This window comes from Oryctolagus cuniculus, chromosome 18 (assembly GCF_051225735.1).
Source record: "Oryctolagus cuniculus isolate XC-2025 breed Fujian yellow rabbit chromosome 18, ASM5122573v1, whole genome shotgun sequence".
Classification (NCBI taxonomy): Eukaryota; Metazoa; Chordata; class Mammalia; order Lagomorpha; family Leporidae; genus Oryctolagus; species Oryctolagus cuniculus.
Genome location: NC_142884.1, coordinates 49,636,578 through 49,657,890, shown reverse-complemented (window position 1 = coordinate 49,657,890; position 21,313 = coordinate 49,636,578). Strand labels below are relative to the sequence as shown.

At 45.2% G+C, this 21,313-nt stretch overlaps 2 protein-coding genes across 3 annotated transcripts in view; both read left to right on the top strand.

Annotated features, from left to right (window-relative positions):
- The window catches only part of LOC100341773 (liver carboxylesterase 1), a 33,949-nt gene extending 22,756 nt beyond the window's left edge, over positions 1–11,193 (top strand). Inside the window, exons 9-14 of one of the 2 annotated variants that reach the window (XM_017342231.4) lie at positions 2,952–3,092; positions 5,979–6,059; positions 6,275–6,422; positions 9,158–9,289; positions 10,470–10,542; positions 10,820–11,193. In XM_017342231.4, the coding sequence (XP_017197720.4) occupies positions 2,952–3,092; positions 5,979–6,059; positions 6,275–6,422; positions 9,158–9,289; positions 10,470–10,542; positions 10,820–10,958 (714 nt within the window). In that variant the 3' untranslated portion in view covers positions 10,959–11,193. Of the gene's footprint in view, positions 1–2,951; positions 3,093–5,978; positions 6,060–6,274; positions 6,423–9,157; positions 9,290–10,469; positions 10,543–10,819 lie in introns of those variants that run through there. The other variant, XR_016225031.1, reaches the window with a different exon arrangement.
- Positions 11,194–18,115: 6,922 nt separating this feature from the next.
- The window catches only part of LOC138846534 (putative inactive carboxylesterase 4), a 32,041-nt gene continuing 28,843 nt past the window's right edge, over positions 18,116–21,313 (top strand). The window contains 1 exon segment of the mRNA XM_089319088.1: positions 18,116–18,314. Coding sequence (XP_089175214.1) covers positions 18,116–18,314 — 199 coding nt within the window.

The window sequence follows — 21,313 nt, the reverse complement described above, 5'->3', positions numbered from 1 at the left end:
ACCTTCCACTGGGAAGAGGCAGAAATGCTGGATAAGAGGTTTCTTCAGGAGCCTTCATTGAGGAGGGTGGGTAGGAGGCGCAGGGTTGATGAGCTGTGCAGGCAGCCAGCCTTCAGAAGTGCTCTGATTCCAGCTACTGCTCACGGCCTCATGGCTATGGCCTGCTCTAAGCCGCCAGCATCCGTACCTGGTTTAGTGCAGTGCAGGGGCCTCCCGGGTAATAGTACAGTCTGTTTCCATGGAGCAGGCAGAGACTTTGGGAATCCTAAGACCGTGTTGCTCCTCCTAGCACCCTGGGAGCTACCACAGCATCCTCCTTGCCTCCTGCTTCATCCCTCCCTCGTGTCAGTGACTTTCCAGGCTCTGGTGACATTGACTGTACAACACTTTACATCGTACCATCCTGTCCTCTCTTATATCTCCTGGAGATCACAGCAATTCCCTTAAAAGTTTTTGTAAGGACTAAGTGAGATTCATTCAATCACTCAACAGAGGTGAACTAAGTGCTTGCTGTGTGCCAGGATCTGATTTAGGAGCTGGGCAAATAACACTGAAATAGGTATGAATCTATGCCTTCTTGGAGCCTTCCATTTCCAAGGGTTTTGTATGAGAGAAAAATATAAAATATGTACTGTGTTTGATGATTGTCAGAGTAAAGGAGAAAAAGTGAGAAATGAGATAGAGTTTTTCAGTGGTTTGAATTTAATCAGTAGGGTCAGTGGTTTAAATTTAATTAAGAGGTTACATTTGAGTCTAGATTGAGGGGAAAGAAGGAAGTCAGGAAAACTAGAGGAAGAGTATTCTAGACAGCAGGAACAGCAGGTGCTAAGGCCCTGAGGTTGGGAGCCACTGTGCTTACAGTAGAGGGAGTGAGCAGAGACAACAGACTGGAAGCTGAACAGGTAATAGGAGGTGGGAGGTGAGAGGTAGTCATTAAAGGAATTTTGATTATGATTTGGTATCAGATGGGAAGTCTTCAGAGGGTTTTGTGCACAATAGCGATGTGATCTTAGAATTACCATGGGGTGGGCATTATGGGGCAGCAAGTTAAACTGGTGCTTGCCATGACAGCTTACGGTATTGGAGTGCCTGTTTTTAGTTCAGACCACCCTGCTTCTGATCCAGTTTCCTGCAAAAGGACCTGGGAAGGAGGCAGACAATGCCAAGTACTTGGGCCTGTGCCATATGGGAGACCTGACTGGAGTTCATGGCCCAGCCACATATGTTGTGGGCCATCTGGGGAGTGAAAGAAAATCACTCTCTGTTTCTCCCTCTTTTTTCTATTACTCTGCCTTCTAAATAAATAAATAAATCTTCTTTAAAAAAGAAAAGAATTTCCAAAGTTTCTTTGCCTGCTCTGTGGGCACAGACCATGGAGAGGGGGCAGCTGGAGGGCCCCTGCACCGCACTAGTCCAGGCACGGGTGCTGCCATTTACACTAAGCCATGGCATTGGGTGGAGATCAGCGTTGGAGTCTGGGCACTTTTGAAGGAATAGCTGCTGGGGTTTGCTGAGGGACAGGACATGCGGTGTGTGAGAGAGAGAGGAGAAGGGATGCCCTGAGTTCCCCAACCCAAGCGAACCCATGCCATGACCCGCTCCGGGCGGCCACTGTAACCACTGAGTGGACGATGGCCAAAACTGCAGTTCTCATTACTGAAGTCACGGCCCCACTCAGCCCTCCCTGCCTCTGCCTCTACCATCTTCTCCTCCGCTTGCCCTCCCACTCTCATGCCTCATGTGCTGTCAAACTTACCCCTAAATACAAAGTTACAGCCTGTTACCCCCTCTTAAATGATGCTCTTTCTTGTTTCAAGACAAGTTCCCTTGCCTCTATTGAATTAGTTATTTGAAAAGTTCTTGGTTAGCCAAGTGTTTGGCACAGTGGCCAAGAAATTACTTGGGACCCTTGCATTCCCTATCACAGTTTCTAGTTTCAAGTCCTAGTTCTGCTTCTGTTTCTGGCATTTTGGTAATGTGCACCCTGTAGGCAGCAGGTGGTGGTTCAAGTACTTGGATCCCCGCCACCAACTAGAAGACCTGGATTGACCTGATTTTGGCCTGGCCCAGCCCTGGATGTTGTAAGCCTTTGAGTAGTGAACTATTGAATAGAAGATCTCTCTTTCTCTTTTTCTGAGTCTGTCTGCTTCTTTATCTCTACTTGTCTGCTCTTAAATTATACAAAAATAAAACATTGAAAAACCTTTTAGAAAATAAAATGAAATATAAATCTATTTTGTTATGAAATATTTTAAAACTCATGCCAAGACTTTCAAATATATACTTTCCATGAACTTTGTGAAGACTCCTTGTATACATTCACACTTTAGAGTGAAATATGTACATATGGGTTGGTGTTATGGCACAATGGGTTAAGCCACTGCCTGCAATTCCATCATCCCAAATGAGCCCCAGTTTAAGTACTGGATGCGCCACTTCTGATCAACCTTCCTGCTAATGTACCTGGGAAAGCAGTGGAAGATTGCACAAGTACTTGAACAGCTTCTATCCACGTGGGAGACCCAGATGGAGTTCCTAGCTCCTGGTTTTGGTTCAGGCCATTTGGGGAGTAAACAGTGAATGGAAGATATCTCTATTTGTATTTCTCTCTCTGTGTAACTATGCTTTATAAATAAAATACATTAAAATATATGTATAGCATATAAATAAATATATAAGTAACTATATGTTTATATACACATACATGTAGGTATATATAAATATATATGTGTCCATATTTGAATGAAGGTTGCCCCCATCTATCACCTTATCAGTAATTGCCTCTAGTCAGCATTCTACCCTCTGTGGGCACAGAGACTCCATCCTCTTTGGTAGGACCTGGAGCTTCAGGTCCATGGTGCTGGGCTCACTCACACAGAGGCAGAGAGGGGGAGGTGGGTGTTACCTGGGAAACAGGAATGACAGACATTGTGTTGCTCTCTCTTTCTCAGAGCTACCCCTTTCCACTCACTGTGGTTGATGGGGTGCTGTTGCCAAAGGCGCCTGAAGAGATTCTGGCAGACAAGAGATTCAACAGGGTCCCCTACATTGTGGGAATCAACAAGCAAGAGTTCGGCTGGCTCCTTCCAACGGTGAGAATGTGCAGGCCTCCCACTCTCCACCCCTCCCCCCTCTGCTTACAGGAGCCCTCCTTCTCTAAGCTGCCCTTGAGTCCCGGGACACTGGGAACTGCCCCCTTCTGACAAGTGGATGTTTCTGTGGAAATCTCTGGGTTGGCTCAACTGTCCCCTGGGGTGCCTAATCCTAGGAACCCCTCTGCCCAAACATTGTTTGATTGTCCCCCAGTTGACGAATCCTGAAATGAGAGAAGGCTGGGAAGACCTGCAAAGATAATCACTCTGGGAAGGGCAAACTGAAGATGTGCTGGAGAGGGAGAGTGAGGCTTGGGGCCCGACGGCTTCTCACCTGAGCTGTATGCAGGGGTGCCCAGAAACCTCACACTTGCTCTTCCCACCTCGTTGGAAAGACTCAGAGAACTGTGCTTTTCTTGAGTCAAAGTTGACTTCTAGAAGGCAAGGAGGTTTTTTTTTAAAAGATTTTTATTTATTTATTTATTTGATGGGTAGAGTTACACAGTGAGAGAGAGAGAGAGAGAAAGGTCTTTCTTCCATTGGTTCACTCTCGAAATGGCCACAACTGCCAGAGCTGTGCTGATCCGAAGCCAGGAGCCAGGCGTTTCTTCCTGGTCTCCCATGCCATGCAGGGGCCCAAGCACTTGGGCCATCCTTCACTGCTATCCTGGGCCACAGCAGAAAGCTGGACTGGAAGAGGAGCAACTGGGACTAGAACTGGTGCCCATATGGGATGCTGGCACTGCAGGCGGAGAACGAACCTAGTGTGCCATGGCGCCAGCCCCAAGGAGGGTTTTTTCCTGTGACAGAGAATTTTTAAAAGTAAGATAGTCATTAAAGCATTAAGACAGTTTTTATTCACTAAACCACTGCACTGGTGAAAATAATCCAGGGCAAACTGGCCTCAAATCCTAGAGCAAGGCAAGGCTCGGCTGTGCTAAGGGGAAGACGCAGGGGATGTGAGGCAGGGTTTGTCCCTGTGTCTAGGCTGCTTGGGCTTGTTGATCCTCGCTATTCTGGGCAAAAAGAGACCTTCTTTGACATTTATGGCAGGGTGCAATGGGGTAAACTGAATTAAGGTCTCAGGTGACGTTAGGCCTTTTTCTTTGCACAACCACCAGGAGGTCATGTCTTAGGAGATTAAGAGTGTTAGCATTTTAATAATTGGGCTGTCAGGTCCTGGAGGAAACAGTTCTGACTCAAAGCACAGAGAAAGGAAGTACAAATGGAAACTTTCTAAAGAAACTGCTCTAAGAGAGCATGCAGGAGCTGCCGTGGTGTGGATCATTCTGATCGTGTGCCCAAACATTCATGTGTTGGAAGTGAGGACCTCCTCAGTGCAGTGATGCTGAGAAGCTGTGAAACATTTAAGATGCAGGGTGAAGGGCAAGGTGGTTAGATCGCAGGCTGTGTTGCCATTGGGAGGGATTCATGCACTTCCATGGGAGGCTGGTTTGTTCCTGAGAGAGAGGGAGATAGAAACACAGACCTGGTCCCTGAATATCTGTGGTTTCCTGACTTGCCATGGGATCTCACCCTCACTCACGTGTTCTCATCATGATATCAACGGCCCTGATATGATTAGCTCAAGGCCCTCACCAGAGCAGAGCAGGTCCTGGTGCTGTGCCCTTGGCTGCCAGAACTGTGGGCTAAAGAAATCTCTTTTGTTTATAAAATATCCAGCCTCAGATACAGAGGCCTCTCTGTCTGTTATCAGGTTTAGTCAAGAGCAAACAGTTATTTTGCCTGACAGCATTGAGTTTTCAGGCAGACATCTTTTAAAAACAATGTATTTATTTGAAAGTCAGAGTAATACAGAGACAACGAGAGACAGAGGGAGTTCTTCCATCTGCTGGTTTACTTCCGACAGGGACAGTGACAGTGAGGGCAGAGCCAGACTGAAGCCAGGAGCTTCTTCTGGTTCTCCCACATGGATGGCAGGGATCCAAACACTTGCACCATCCTCCGATGCTTGTCCTAGGCACATCAGCAGGGAGCTGGATTGAAAGTGGAGAAGCCAGGACTTGAACCGGCACCATATTGAATGCCGGCTTTGCAGGTGGCAGCTTTGACCGCTATTCCACAAAGTCGGCCCCTCAGGCAGGCGTCATAAAGGAAGCTAAGGTCATCCTGGGGCCATGGCTTTTAGCTTCTAGGAGCTGTATTAGACTTGAGTGAAGTCTTTTTTAAAAAATTAATTTATTTATTTGAAAGTCAGAGTTACACAGAGAGAGAAGAAGAGGGGGAGAGAGAGAGAGAGAGAGAGGTCTTGCATCTGCTGGTTCATTCCCCAACTGGCTGCAACAGCTGGAGCTGGGCAGATCTGAAGTCAGGAGCCAGGAGCTTCTTCTAGGTCTTCCACGTGGGTGCAAGGGCCCAAGGACTTGGGCTATATTCTAATGCTTTCCCAGTCCATAGTAGAGAGCTGAATCGGAAGTGGAGCGGCCGGGACTTGAACCAGTGCCCATATGGGATGCCAACACGGCAGGCAGTGACTTTACCTGCTATGTCACAGAGCCGGCCCTGAGTGAAGTTTCTGAATGTGGAGGCCCAGACAGAGTCATTGTGTGCTGAGAGTTCTGTAGTTTTCTCTTCAGGATTTCTTCAGTTATGCTGTGGGACAAAGCCATAAAGACAGGGACTTTGGCTTCACACACTCACACACACACACACACAGCAAACATTGGCACAGATCCTGCTGAACTTCTTTCCTAATCCAATTTGCTATCCGTTGACTTATTTGTGCCAAATTCATTAAAGATCCAGGCCCTTCAGTGTTCAACAGAATCAGAGGACCTTCACAGTGCCTTGGTTTGGTTTGTTGCTCAGTTTGTTTCTGCCTGTCAATTCCTAGTGAATGACACTGCTTAACCATCTTTTTAACAGATGATGGGCTATCCACTCTCTGAAGGGAAGCTGGACCAGAAGACGGCCACAGAACTCTTGTGGAAATCCTACCCCATTGTTGTAAGAGTCTAGGGAAAAATGGGACTTTCAACTAAGGGACGGGAGCCTTCTTCAAATCACAGGTTAATTAAGTGGAAGAAGTGAGACTTTGAGGCTCTGCCTCTATTTGTCTCCCTCCCCCACAGCACCTCTGCGTGCACAGGGCTGTAGGGACTGACCATTGGCTGCTCACCAGAGGGGTGGGGTGGAGTGGTCACTCTTTTGGTCCATTTCAGAACATCTCTAAAGAACTGACTCCAGTGGCCATTGAGAAGTATTTAGGAGCAACAGATGACCCTGTTAAAAAGAAAGACTTGTTCCTGGACTTGATTGGAGATGTGTTATTTGGTGTCCCCTCTGTCATTGTGGCCCGTCACCACAGAGGTGAGTCCTAGAGGTCTTATTGGAGAGGGACGTTGGCCCCTCTTGGCTAGCTGCCAGCATAGACAGATGTGGAAAATGGTGCAGGTGAGGCTTGAAAGGCCGAGTCCATACGACGTGGAGTGGAGCGTTTTTCCCTGTTAGTTTCCGTCAGTAGCAGATTCTAGGGAAAGGGTCCCAAAGCCAGTAGTTTCTTTGAGAAAACACCAGTAGGGAGACAAGGAAGTGACACAGCAGGAAACAAATGGAAACTGATCAATATCAAGCAAATGTCCGTGGTGGACAACCGGAGCTAGGGGGTTTGGGAGGCAAACAGAAGACACATCTCATGGTCACCCCAGCCACATGGCAAGGGGGCTGAGGTATCAGCCACCATTTCCCTTGATAACTGGGTGAAGACTGTTCCAAATGGTGGAAGTTTCCTAGTGCTTTGCTCTTTTGCACACACAGGCAGCAGAGTGGTCTCTAGAGACCGGAGAAGCTCCTCAGGCAAAGAGCCACCATCACTGGAGGTGCAAATTAGCCCAACATGCCCAGAAATAGAGGAATTTGGTGAAGCACCACCAGCATCTGCTACAGGAGCTCCTTATGATGGGGAGTGAGGGGGTAGAGGGCAAATATCAGAGGTTGGGCCTTGGAAGATTTCCTAGATCAGAGCTAGTTGCAAACTGACTTGTTAACTACTGGAGGTAGAGGGAGAATGGAAGCCAAGCACAAGATTAGGAGAAATATCCAGGCCCAATAAGGTCAAAAGGAGAAGGCAGCAGCAGGTGTAGGCAAGAAGGGGCTGGAGATGTCAGTGTCTTCGGCTGGCATTTGTTAATCCTGGTGTGTGCAGGTGTGGGCAAGCTGAGGGCCAGGACAGCGTCAACCATGCTACTTTCCACACTGACTCAAGCTGATGAGTGGGGTGTGAGTTTACAGATGCATGAGCTTAACTGCAGAGGAGGGTTCTCCATCTGAGTGGCAGTTGGGGACCCTCACAGGATGCTTCTTTTCTATCTGCTCTCATTCACCTACTCTCAAGGCATAGACTAGGTCCCTGATGCACACCTTTCTTTTCTCTACCTATGCTGGGAAGGTTTTTACATTCAAGACTTTGTAAATGTTAATTTAATAAACTAACCAAAGCTGATCCAGTATGTACCATAATACCCCTCAGTACATTAGTCTATAGGCTCTAATTATTACTTCCCACTTCTGAAGTTTGGATAAAACCCTCTAGCCAAGGGCAGCCTGAGGTCAAATCTGTTCTATAAATTTTGTTTGTATTTCCTGCTACATGTCTGACCTATGGTGCCCCCAGCATCTCTTGCTGTTCCCACCATAAATGGACTTATGTTTTCATCTGGTATTTCATGATTCTGAGTTTAGAGTCTTCTTCCAGAAGTATGAGAATTTATAAACTTTCATTTTTTTGTTTCATTGTCTTTGATAAAAAAATCTTTCTGAGTATAATATTTATAAATTACCATTTTATAATGTTAAGATTTGGGTACACACAAAAAAGAAACCAGATGTTATTTGTATAGAGAAGTATATGCTACAATTTTTCTGTAATTTCTTGTGATGATTTCCCATGTCATATATAACTTAAAATCAATTTTACATTATGTTTTTGTTCATATAGCACTATGTTGTTGAGATTTCCTTAATATTAATGAAAATCCATCAAAATCATCCATTATTCCATAGATTAGTGCATTATAATTTAGTAATTCTTCCCTATTGGATATATATGCTGGAAGCTCATTTTTTGTTATTCTGAATAACATGGTGATCAGCCTTACTTACATAAATCTTTAACCATATCTTAGTCCGTTTTATGCTGTTATAACAGGAGACTACACACTTGGTAATTTATAAACAATAGAATTATATGTATATTTCTCTGGGTTCTTGGGTATGGGAAGCCCAAGATCAGGGAGCTGGAATCAAGTGAGGGCCTTCTGCTGCCTCATTCCAGGTGGAAGGTGGAAGAGGCCAAAGAACCTAGGATGGAGTGAATGAGACAGTTGAATGAACAGTAGTTTGTTAGCAATGAAATACAACTGATATGAACTGGATGTAAAGGTCTTTTCCAGGCCAGCGCCGTGGCTCAATAGGCTAATCCTCCGCCTAGCGGCGCCGGCACACCAGGTTCTAGTCCCGGTCGGGGCGCCGGATTCTGTCCCGGTTGCCCCTCTTCCAGTCCAGCTCTCTGCTGTGGCCTGGGAGTGCAGTGGAGGATGGCCCAAGTCCTTGGGCCCTGCACCTGCATGGGAGACCAGGAGAAGCATCTGGCTCCTGCCTTCTGATCAGCGTGGTGCGCCAGCCGCAGCACACCGACTGCGGCAACCATTGGAGGGTGAATCAACGGCAAAGGAAGACCTTTCTCTCTGTCTCTCTTTCTCACTGTCCACTCTGCCTGTAAAAAAAAATAAAAAAATAAATAAAGGTCTTTTCCATTGTGTGACTGCATCAGGAGGCAAAGGGGTTTATATGAATTCAGGGTCCCTGTAATGAGAACCATATTAAATGGGTTGAGTCATGTTTTCAACTTTCATTCCTCTATTCAACATATATCTTGCTCAAATTCTCCTTCCACTTCAACCAGCTATGCAGCCTTAAGCAAGTCACTGGTCTTTCCGTTCTTTACTATGCGCTTAACCAGGGTTTTCCTGCAGAAATGGAGACTTAGGTACCTTTCAAGTGTATATCTGGTAACATGAACTGTGTGTGGATCTGTGTTTTCTCAGATGCTAGAGCCCCCACCTACATGTATGAGTTTCAGTATCATCCGAGCTTCTCATCAGATATGAAACCTGTGACGGTGATGGGAGATCATGGGGATGAGCTCTACTCTGTCTTTGGGATTCCACTTTTCACAGGTAAATACTCTTTTTTTGGCTATGAGCTTGGAGTTGAAGGTCTGGGTTCTAATCTTGGTTTAGTGGTTCTGAGCAAGTTGTCCTTCTCTATTTCTCTTTTCCAATTTATTGTAATGGGGTTGGACCACACTGGGAAGTCCACAAACTTTCCCCTTCTCACATGAAGGAGGATGTGTATTCATGTGCCCTCAGAATCATTCTCAGAGCCCAGGCCTTAGATATTAGTAAGGCTTATGATAGGTCTCCTATATGGCCTTGCTCTCTGGTGAGAATGCCTCTGTTTGATTTCCCACCCACAGGAGCATATCAGAATATGGATAAGAATAAGCATAGTATTGGCCAATAACCTTGAATCAGGTCTAATCAGTGTAGACACACACACACACACATCTCTATCTCATAGATTTTTAAGTTTAAACTATTTAAAGTTAATAGTTTAAGTTAAACTATTTAAAGAAAATCTTTTAGAAATGAATCTTAATGAAGAATGGAATGGGAGAGGGAGTAGGAGATGGGATGGTTTGTGGGTGGGATGGTGGTTATGGGGGGGAGAACTGCCATAATCCAAAAGTTGTACTTTCAAATTTTTATATTTATTAAATAAAAGTTTTCTTAAAAACAAATAAATAAATCTTTTAAAAAATAAAATAAAGAAAATCTTTTAGAAATATCTTCCATACCTTAACTTTAAGCAGCAACAGGGGATTGTGACCCCTTATGACTGTTCATGACACCCCAGTGCTGCCAGGCATCTCCTTGTTGGGTGACTCCTTTGCAATCTTGCAACCTTATTGATTTTCAGATTCTATGAAAATGTGAGTGTATGTAAGATATGGATAAAAGACCAAAGACAGAGTAACTCTTAGATGTGAAGATGCAATAGTGGCAACCCTGGGATGTGCTGTTGTGATTCTGTGGGGAGATTCAGGCAGGTGGACGCAGAAACCAAAGGCAGCTGGGTTGTGTGGGGACTACATGCCCATTGCTGAGTCCTGGGTTAGCCATTCTCAAACTTAAAGTCCACATAAATTAACCAGGATCTTATGAAAATGCAGATGATGACACAGGAGGGGTGGAGTAAGAGCCAAGACTGTATTTCTAACAAGCTCCCAAGTAATGCTGCTGCTGCTGTCCATGCTCCGCACTTTGAGTTACAAAGGATTTTTCTTCTTTGCCACAGAGGGTGTCTCAGAAGAGGAGATCCAACTGAGCAAGATGATGATGAAATTCTGGGCCAACTTTGCTCGGAATGGGTGAGGCTGGTGGAGTAGAGGCCTGGTTGGGGTAGGGCATATCTATTGGGAAGGGATAACTTCTAAAGTTCGAGTGATTGAAGTACAGTTACCATGACCATAGAACTCTAAAAATAAGAGTTTGCTAAAACAGCAGTCTCAGTGGGTGGTGAAATTCTCTTTCCTGGAGATGTATGAGCCTCTTGTGAAAGATAACCCAGGATGGGCCTCTGTTATTCTCAGATGTTCATTGGGATTACACATCATTTTGAGGGGATTTCTGTTTGATTGTTCCCAGAAACCCCAATGGAAAGGGGCTTCCTCACTGGCCAGCATACGACCACAAGGAAGGATACCTGCAGATTGGAGCTGCCACCCAGGAAGCCCAGAAGCTGAAAGACAAGGAAGTGGCCTTCTGGACTGAGCTCAGCGCCTAAGAGCCAGTGAAGTCACAGCAGACAGAAAACACTGAGCTGTGAATGGGAGGAGCTGACATGAGGACCCTGGAGGAGCCGAGACAGGCATATTCTGCAGCAGGTGTCTGTAGGCCCAAGAGACATTTACTGTGAAATCTGGGAAATTGTCTGGTGGGGGGTATGGAGAGGGCAGAAGCCAGGAAAGGGGACACAGGTACTTTTGGTCTTAATTTGTGGAATAAAGGGGCTTTGGGAGATCGAATCAGTGTCTGCGTCTTCATCTGGAACTTAATCCATCTTCCTCAGAGACAGAAGGATGAAAAGAGGAACCATCAGTAGGATTGTGCCCCTTCCATGGATAGCTAGGCCTCTGGGAGAAGAGTCTGGCATGCTGGGCTCTTGGGTGTCCTAAGGGGGATCCTGGAGCTGCTCCATATTTCTGGGTCCTGAAAACTTACAATAGGATCTGGTGTGGTCAGAGTGGATTGTCCCTCACCTCAATTTGGAGCTTCCTTTGGAGAGGGAGGTGTCATAGGCTGAGAATGCACCTGGAAGGTGAAGAGGGAGAGGCTGCATGGTGATCCTGTGGCAATGTTGCATGGCTTCTGCTGACATAGGCCAGCTCTTCAATACCTTCCCCAATATCCACAGTGGCCTTCCAGGCCCCTCCCTTGGGCTGTCTCCCAACAGCTCTTCTGAATCCTTTCTGTAGCCTGAACCACCTCAGGTCCAGTTAATGACAATCTTGGAATGAATCTCTGAAGTGCCATTCCGTTTTTCAGAATCTCAAGGGTGGTTTCTAGATTCTGCTGATGTGAAAAGCTCTAACGTGTATCTTTCCCAACTTTATTACAAAGGAAAAGTGAATTATCCTCAAAATCATAACTTTTCCTATACCAGTCAACCACCTAGTTTGCAAGGCAAATGATGATCTGAATTCTAAGGGAAGTCATGCACTTTTGAGAGGAGGGAGTATGAGAGCATTGGCTTACCTTCCACTTACAGGTAGAACATGGGGTTATCACATACAGGAGTAGAATTACTTTAACAGTGAGATCAAGTGCGAAGGCCCAAATGTGGGCTAGTGTGGGAATAAAACATTCCTGGGAATCAGAGGCCCTAGAGGGAGTTTACACCATGGCAGCCTCTTGTCCATGGACCTCTATCCTGTGCTCATGAGAAAGACTGTGGGCATATTCTAAGACCAGAGATAACCTGCCTTCAATGCAAGCATGAAGCCCTCCTCAGTTCCCTCTCCAGTGAACAAAGTCTATGGATGTGGAAAGAGCACCAGCATTTGTCTCCCTCAGGGCACTGTTGAAGACTTGTTGAGCCTGAGGAAAAGTAACAATTTAAAATACTGCATCTGTGGGAGAGCCACATGGAACTGTCCTGGGGTAAGATAACTGGAAATCGTTCGATGCTTGGGAGGGTGAGAATCATGGAGAAATACCAACCTCCACCTCCGTAATGTTGAGACTGGCAAGGACAAGAGAAATCACTCTTGGATGACACCACTGAGTTAACAAAGTACTAGGTACCAGCACTCTGCATGATGAATGTGTGGGCAAAGACTCTAACTGAAGGGCAGGTGCACAGGGCAGGCCTAAAGCAGAGAGTGGAAGAAGACATTGGGTAAACTTTTCAGAAAACCAAACTTCACAAAACATACTACACAAGGTAACACTGGAAGAATCTGTAACAGGTGGTCCCCTTAAGATAACCTTTGGATGACAGTACCCAAACCCTGCTTGCCTCTTTCTAGATTGACCTGACTCACCCAATACAAACACACACACACACACCCAACTCACACCCACACCCTACTGTCATTCTAGCAGATGAAAAGGCAAGAATCTACAGTGATAAATCCCATTTTCTTTAGTATCCACTTTCTTACATATGGAATCAACCATTGAATTCGAAATTGCAAGTGCACAAAAAAGCAAGACAGACCAATTAGTAAAAAAGAAAGCAATCATCAGAAGTAGATTCAGAGATAACTTACTTGTCAGAACTAACAGACTGAGAATTTAAAATAACTACATGGAAGCTTACATGAACAGATGGCTAATTTCAGCAGAATGATAGGAACTAAAAGAATGAAGTAAATGTTAGAAAATTTTCTTAAAAATTAGTAACTGATGATAAATATCTGTATAGGATAAACCAGTAGATTTTTACACAACTGAGGAAACACTGAGTGAACTTGAAGCTGGGCATTCATTTCTCAGCTTAATCAAAAAGTGAAAAAGGAGTGGAAAATAAATCAGAAAAAAGGATCCAAGAGCACTTGATAATATATAATGGCACAACATCCATATTACTGGAATCTCAGAATGAGAGGGTAGGAAGAACAGGAAGAAAAAATATTTGGAGAGAAAATGAGAATTTTCCAAAATTAATTAAGGACACCAAAGCATAGATCCAAAGCAAGAAACTCAGAGAACCTCAACTAAGTTTAAACAATAACATACACACTAAACACACAATGTGAAAACATTGAAGACAGCTGGAGGAAAGGAACATCATATACAGAGAAATGAATGAATTGTAACAGACTTCTGCTGTGCAAGCCAGATAATGGTGTGGCATTGGGGCCGATGCTGTGGCACAGAGGGTTAACGCCCTGGCCTGAAGCGCCAGCATCCCATATGGGTGCTGGTTCTAGTCCTGGCTGCTCTCTGCTATGGTCTGGGAAAGCAGTAGAAGCTGGCTCAAGTCCTTAGGCCCCTGCACCCATGTGGGAGACCTGGAAGAAGCTCCTGGCTCCTGGCTTCGGATTGGCACAGCTCCAGCCATTGTGGCCATCTGGGGAGTGAACTAGGGATGGAAAATCTCTCCTCTCTCTGCCTCTCCTCTCTCTGTGTAACTCTGACTTTCAAGTAAAACAAAAAATATTAAAAAAAAAAAAAAATGGTGTGGCGGCCGGTGCCGCGGCTCACTAGGCTAATCCTCCGCCTTGTGGCGCCGGCACACCAGGTTCTAGTCCCGGTCGGGGCGCTGGATTCTGTCCTGGTTGCCCCTCTTCCAGGCCAGCTCTCCGCTGTGGCTAGGGAGTGCAGTGGAGAATGGCCCAAGTGCTTGGGCCCTGCATCCCATGGGAGACCAGGATAAGTACCTGGCTCCTGCCATCGGATCAGCGCGGTGCACCGGCTGCAGCGCGCCAGCCACAGCGGCCATTGGAGGGTGAACCAACGGCAAAAAGGAAGACCTTTCTCTCTGTCTCTCTCTCTCACTATCCACTCTGCCTGTCGAAAAAAAAAAAAAGATAAAAAAATGGTGTGGCATCTTGGAAATGCTGAAAGAAAAATCTCAAAACCCAGATATCTATATTCGACGAAATCTTAAAGTATTGAAAAAAGATGTTTCTGAAACAATTGAGCGAATTCATTATTAGTATACCTGTGCTACAAGCAGTTTTACAGGGATTCCTTCATGCAGAATGTCGATGATATGAGACAAAAGTTCCATCTAGGAGCCACCATGGTGGCACATCAGGTAAAGCTGCTCTTGTGACGCCGGCATTCCCTGTGGGCACTGGTTCCTATTCCAGCTGCTGCACTTCCGATCCAGCTCCCTGCTAACGGCCTGGCAAGAGCAGCAGCAGATGGCCCAGGTGTTTGGGCCCCTGCCACTCACGTGGGAGACTCCTGGCACAGCCCTGGCTGTTGTGGCCATTTGGAGTGTGAATGAGCAGATGGAAGATCTCTCTCCCATCTCTGTCTCTCTTTTTTCTCTCTGTAACTCTGACTTTCAAATAAGTAAATCTTAAAAAAAAAAATTTGGTCTACATTAAAGAAGTGAAGAGCTAAAAAAAAATCCCTGAACTTAAATTTTTTCTTTTCACAATCACTGTCCAACACAAAATTAAGAATGGTTAACTGGGTTTAGAGCATGTGTAAAGAATAAAATATATGGCAAAAATAGTAGAAAAAATAGTAGGTAGGAATTTAAAGTATGCTGTTGTAAGGTTCTTACACTTTTTGTACTAGGTATTAAATTGTATGAAGAACAATAGTTGAACAATAACTAGGGATTTTTTAAAAGATTTATGTATTTATTTGAAAGTCAGTTACACAGAGAGAGGAGAGGCAGGGAGAGAGAGAGAGAGAGAGAGAGAGAGAGAGAAAGTCTTTCACCTGCTGGTTCACTCCCCAGTTGGCCGCATGGCTGAAGCTGGGCAGATCTGAAGCCAGGAACCAGGAGCTTCTCCCACACAGGGGCAGGGGCCCAAGGACTTGTGTCATCTTCTACTGCTTTTCCAGGCCATAACAGAGAGCTAGATCAGAAGTAGAGCAGCTAGGTCTTGAACCAGTACCCATATGGGATGCCAGCACTTCAGGCCAGGGCGTTAACCCACTGTGCCACAGTGCCAGCTCCATAACTAGGGATTTTTAAAAAGAGTTATGAACAATATCCCAATAATGAAGATAAAGTGAAATCATAAAAAATAATCCAAAAGATAGGAAAATTTAGGAAAGAACACATAAACAAACAGAAAAGTACTGCTAAGGTGACAATTTAATCCAACCATATCAACACTTATGCAACATGAAAATGATTTACACACACAAATTACAAGAGATTATCAGATTGGGCACAAAAGGAAAGCCCAGCTAAATGCTGTATGAAAAGGAGTCTAACTCTAGAGACAGGCCACTCCCCCGTCTGATTAGATCTCTTAAACAGGACCCAGAATTCACACTTGCAGTCTTCAGGCATTCTGACACACACCCTGAATAAGGACCACTGGGTCTGAACAGTGTGGCCTATGTAATTTCCAAGTTGTGGAAACAGTCCTCCAAAATATGTTCTAAGCTCTGTCTGGTTTGGCTGCTTCACAGTCTCTTAGTCTTATCCTAGATATTTATGGGCAGAATCAGATGAGCAATATTGGGAATGGATTTTTAGTTTCTAAATATTATTGTAACATATAATTTTGCAGAATATGGACTAGACTAAAGGCCATGCCTATTTATTTTTTAAAAATTTATTTATGTATTTGATGGGGCCAGTGCTGTGGTTCACTTGGTTAATCCTCCACCTGTGGCACCAGCATCCCATATAGGTGCCAGGTTCTAGTCCTGGCTGCTCCTCTTCCAGTCCAGCTCTCTGCTGTGGTCCGGGAAGGCAGTGGAGGATGGCCCAGGTGCTTGGGCCCTGCACCCCATGGGAGACCAGGAGGAAGCACCTGGCTCCTGGCTTTGGATCAGTGCAGTGCCGGCCGTGGCAGCCATTTTGGGGTGAACCAATGGAAGGAAGACCTTTCTCTTTGTCTCTCTCTCTCTTACTGTCTAACTCTGCCTGTCAAATAAATTTTTAAAAAGTTAAAAAAAGATTTATTTATGTATTTGAAAGGCAAAATGACAGAAATAGCAGGATAGACAGATTATTGTCCATTTACTGGTTTACTCTCCAAATTCTTGCAACATCTGGGGTGTGCCAGACCAAAGCCAGGGGCCAGGAACTCAGTCTTGGTCTCTCATTTGGAAGGCAGAAATCCAAGTACTTGTGCCATTATCTGCTGCCTCCCAGCCACATTAACAAGAAGCTGGACGGGAGGCAGGGGAGGTGGGATTCTATCCCAGGCATTCTGATATGGGATGCAGGAGTCCTATTCAGCAGCATCCGCCCAAGTACTTTGTAAATTACTCTTATATTTTACACTTCACTTTCTTAAAAAGTTGTATTGGTTCATGCATGTCAGCAATATGAGTGCCTATCACATTTCAGAATAATTTTGCTCTTCCATAATAGTTATAATAGACAATATAGAAAATACAGTATTTAGCCAGTTTGTTATAAAATCTATAATTTCTCTCTTTTTTTTCTTTTTTAACAGAATATGCCTATTTCTTGGACCCGTTTCATTATGTGAAACTGAAGCAAAACTTCAGGATAAACCAAATCGGTCTCTGAGTTTCCTAGTATCCAGCAGAGGGCACCATTATAATGGAATTCTCAAATCTTTGCTGATGTGATACTGTACAACTTGGACAAAATAGTTACATCAGAAACCAACGTGGTGTGCCATTTTCCTTTTTCTCGGTAACATTTGTAAAGGGCATAAGAATAATCCACCACGTGTAAAGCATGACCAAGAAGATGAAACGCACAGGCAGAATTGAGATTGGGGCCTCAAGTGTTGCTTTCCCAACTTTTGTGCTTTCCTGTCTCTTGCCTGGGAGCTGCCTCAGATGGGAACGAAGGAGTTCCTCCCACTGGACCACCTGTTCCTTCTCCCCTTCCCTTGAGGGCCCTTTGGACTCTGGAAATTTCTCGTGGTCTTGAAGCCCAATTCTCCTTCAGCACCTGTCCTGAGCTGCAGGTCACTGACCGATGTTCCTAGAGAACAGTGTTCCAAATATAGGTTTTACTAACATTTAGATGTTTCCAGGCCAATAGATTAGGAGACAACCACCATTTAAAAGGCAGTTGTTACTCACAGATCCAAAGTGAAGGTGTATTGCCCTTCACTGGGCACGGGAGGCCACAGAGGGAACCACAGAGGGTGCTCAGGAGGTAGTGCTGGGGAGATGCTGGCACAAGACTTCACTGTGGCTTCTGTGGGGAGGAAGAAGTGATGCAGGGTAAACCAGCTTAGCTGGGGTAGTCTGAATAGCTTCAATGGGCTCTGGGCTGTTCCATGTGGAACTTGGTCCTGGGATGTTCAGAGCAGGTGATTTGTGGTCCAGAGAGTCAGAGCCTGATGCAGAACCTGGGATACTAGGGGCCGGTGCTGTGGCATAGCTGGTAAAGCCACCGCCTGCAGTGCTGGCATCCTGTATGGGTGCTGGTTCGAGTCCCGGCTGCTCCACTTCTGATCCAGCTCTCTGCTATGGCCTGGGAAAGCAGTAGAAGATGGCCCAAGTCCTTGGGCCCCTGCATCCACGTGGGAGACCCAGAAGAAGCTTCTGGCTCCTGGCTTCAGATCAGCACAGCTCTGGCCATTGTAGCCAACTGGGGAGTGAACAAGCAGATGGAAGATTCTCTCTCTTTCTCTGCCTCTCCTTCACTCTCTGTGTAACTCTGACTTTCAAATAATTAAAAATCTTTAAAAAAAAAAAAGAACATAGGATACTTGTGGGATCTGGATTGATTAGTTTGTATATGAATGACAGGCTCATGGGCAAGTGGTTTAGGCTCAGCAAGTCCGTAGGCATCAAAGCGTCAGAATGGAGAAAACAAAGAACATGGTCACACAAGTAGCCAGGACAAAGGAGAGTCCTCAATTAAGTCTTAGAAGAAACTGCCAAATTGCCCACATGAATTTCTTTCTCCCGTTTGTGTTGGATGTTCCAGGGTTTCCACATTCTGGACCATCCTGGGCATCCACTATAACAGTAGTTGGAAAAATCCCCGCCAATTTTAAAGGTATGGTTTGAGTATCTGGTTTCCATGTGCAGGTCTTGGTGTGCATTTTATTGGTCTGTTAAAATGACATTTTGTATGTGTGCAACTTTGAAAACCCCTTGGGACCTGGCAAAAAGGAGGGATGGGAGCTGTGGAATGACTCATCCCACCTCACCACCACCTGTACCTGTTCCTGATATGTTCTTGCCCTATCTCCTTAGAAGGAAGGGTCGGAAAAGAAGAGACAAAGGTGGGGGAACTCAGAAGGGATCCCATTGTGTCAGCTCCCGACTGACCATCTTGTAGGACATCCTGGAGATTACATCCCATGCCTCCAATGAGAGCTGAGGGCCAGTATCCATACTCCTGGGACTTGGGCAGACCTTTGTGCACTGCAGCTTTTGGAAGAAGCTTTGTCCTTTATTCTTGTTGAGTGAGTTCTGTGTGAGCCAAAAGGGCCAAGCTGTTACTTGCAGAGGACTTACCTGCCTTTGAACAGGAGAGTCCATCTTCCACCCACTCAGAGCATGTGCAGCAGGTTTTTTGCAGAGCAACCCTGTTGGTCCTTCCAAATGGCTTTCTTCTGCCAAATTCTACTCTTGGAAACGCCCTTTTCATACTGTCCTTTCCAGAATTAAGCCTTTCAATGGCTTCCCATTGTCCAGAGATGAAATGTGTTCTTAGCTTGGCATTCAGGCTCTTTCCTATGTTCACCCTTCCAGTCCAACTGGCTTCCCCAGGAGCCCCCAAACCTGCCATGCCTCACTGCTACTGTTCTCATCGTGCCCATCTGTCAATTCTAGTGACATCAGAAGACATCACAGGCGGATGTGGGCATCACAGTATCAGGGCAAGAAAACACACAAAGCAGACCCCCGTGTGGAGGCCATTCTCCTCATCCAGGGATTTTTAACATCATTTACAGTTTGGGATTTTCTGAGGGCTTTCCAGACTTAGGGAGAGAGAGCTCCAACAGTGAAAAATGACAATGTAGCAAACAATGTAACAAACAAGGTAGCAAACAATGTAGCAATGCCTAGTCAGCCACCTCCCACATACCCATGGGATGAGCTTACAGGACCTCTAGACAATAACTCATGCAAGGTCATCCCATCTGCACCCAATTTTAAGTTTTCAGGACCTGTGTTATCCTCTCTCTCTCCCCTCCCTTTTTTTTAAATTTTTTTTTTATAAATTATCTTTTTTTTTTGACAGGCAGAGTGGACAGTGAGAAAGAGAGACAGAGAGAAAGGTCTTCCTTTGCCGTTGATTCACCCTCCAATGGCCGCCGTGGCCAGCACGCTGCGGCCGGTGCACCGCACTGATCCAATGGCAGGAGCCAGGTACTTATCCTGGTCTCCCATGGGGTGCAGGGCCCAAGCACTTGGGCCATCCTCCACTGCACTCCCTGGCCACAGCAGAGAGCTGGCCTGGAAGAGGGGCAACCAGGACAAAAATCTGGCGCCCCAACCGGGACTAGAACCTGGTGTGCCGGCGCCGCAAGGCGGAGGATTAGCCTATTGAGCCATGGTGCCACACACCCCCCCCCTTTTTTTTTTTTTTTTTAAGATTTCTTTATTTCAGTGGCAGAGTTACAGAGAGGCAGAGGCAGAAAGAGAGGTCTTCCATTCATCAGTTCACTTCCCAAATGTCAGCATCAGCTGGAGCTGGGCCAATCCGAAGCCAGGAGCCTGGAGCTTCCTCCTGGTCTCCCACGTGGGTGCAGGGACCCAAGGGCTTGGACAATCCTCAGCTGCTTTCCCAGACACATTAGCAGAGAGCTGGATCGGAAGTGGAGCATCCGGGGACTCAAACTGGAGCCCATATGGAATGCCAGCACTGCAGGTGGTGGCTTTATCTGCGGTGTCACACCTGGCTGTTATTTATTTCTCTCTACTTATTTTGGGTTTTCTGTGCTCTTCTTTTCTATGTCCTTGAGATACATCATTAGATTTTCATGAAACATTTGTATTTTTTGAACTATGCATTTGTATCTGTAAACTTCTCTCTTTATACTGCTTCTACTGTATCCCACAGGTTCTGACATGCTGTGCTCTCATTTTCATTTCTTTCAAGAAATTTCATACAAATTTCATACAAATTGGGAAGGAAGAACTCAAACTATCCCTCTTTGCAGATGACATGATTCTTTATTTAGGGGATCCAAAGAACTCTACTAAGAGACTATTGGAACTCATAGAAGAGTTTGGCAAAGTAGCAGGGTATAAAATCAATGCACAAAAATCAACAGCCTTTGTATACACAGACAATGCCATGGCTGAGGAAGAACTTCTAAGATCAATCCCATTCACAATAGCTACAAAAACAATCAAATACCTTGGAATAAACTTAACCAAAGACGTTAAAGATCTCTACGATGAAAATTACAAAACCTTAAAGAAAGAAATAGAAGAGGATACCAAGAAATGGAAAAATCTTCCATGCTCATGGATTGGCAGAATCAATATCATCAAAATGTCCATTCTCCCAAAAGCAATTTACAGATTCAATGCAATACCAATCAAGATACCGAAGACCTTCTTCTCAGATCTGGAAAAAATGGTGCTGAAATTTATATGGAGGCACAAGAGACCTCGAATAGCTAAAGCAATCTTGTACAACAAAAACAAAGTCGGAGGCATCACAATACCAGATTTCAGGACATACTATAGGGCAGTTGTAATCAAAACAGCATGGTACTGGTACAGAAACAGATGGATAGACCAATGGAACAGAATTGAAACACCAGAAATCAACCCAAACATCTACAGCCAACTTATATTTGATCAAGGATCTAAAACTAATTCCTGGAGCAAGGACAGTCTATTCAATAAATGGTGCTGGGAAAATTGGATTTCCACGTGCAGAATCATGAAGCAAGACCCCTACCTTACACCTTACACAAAAATCCACTCAACATGGATTAAAGACCTAAATCTACGACCTGACACCATCAAGTTACTAGAGAACATAGGAGAAACCCTTCAAGATATTGGCACAGGCAAAGAATTTCTGGAAAA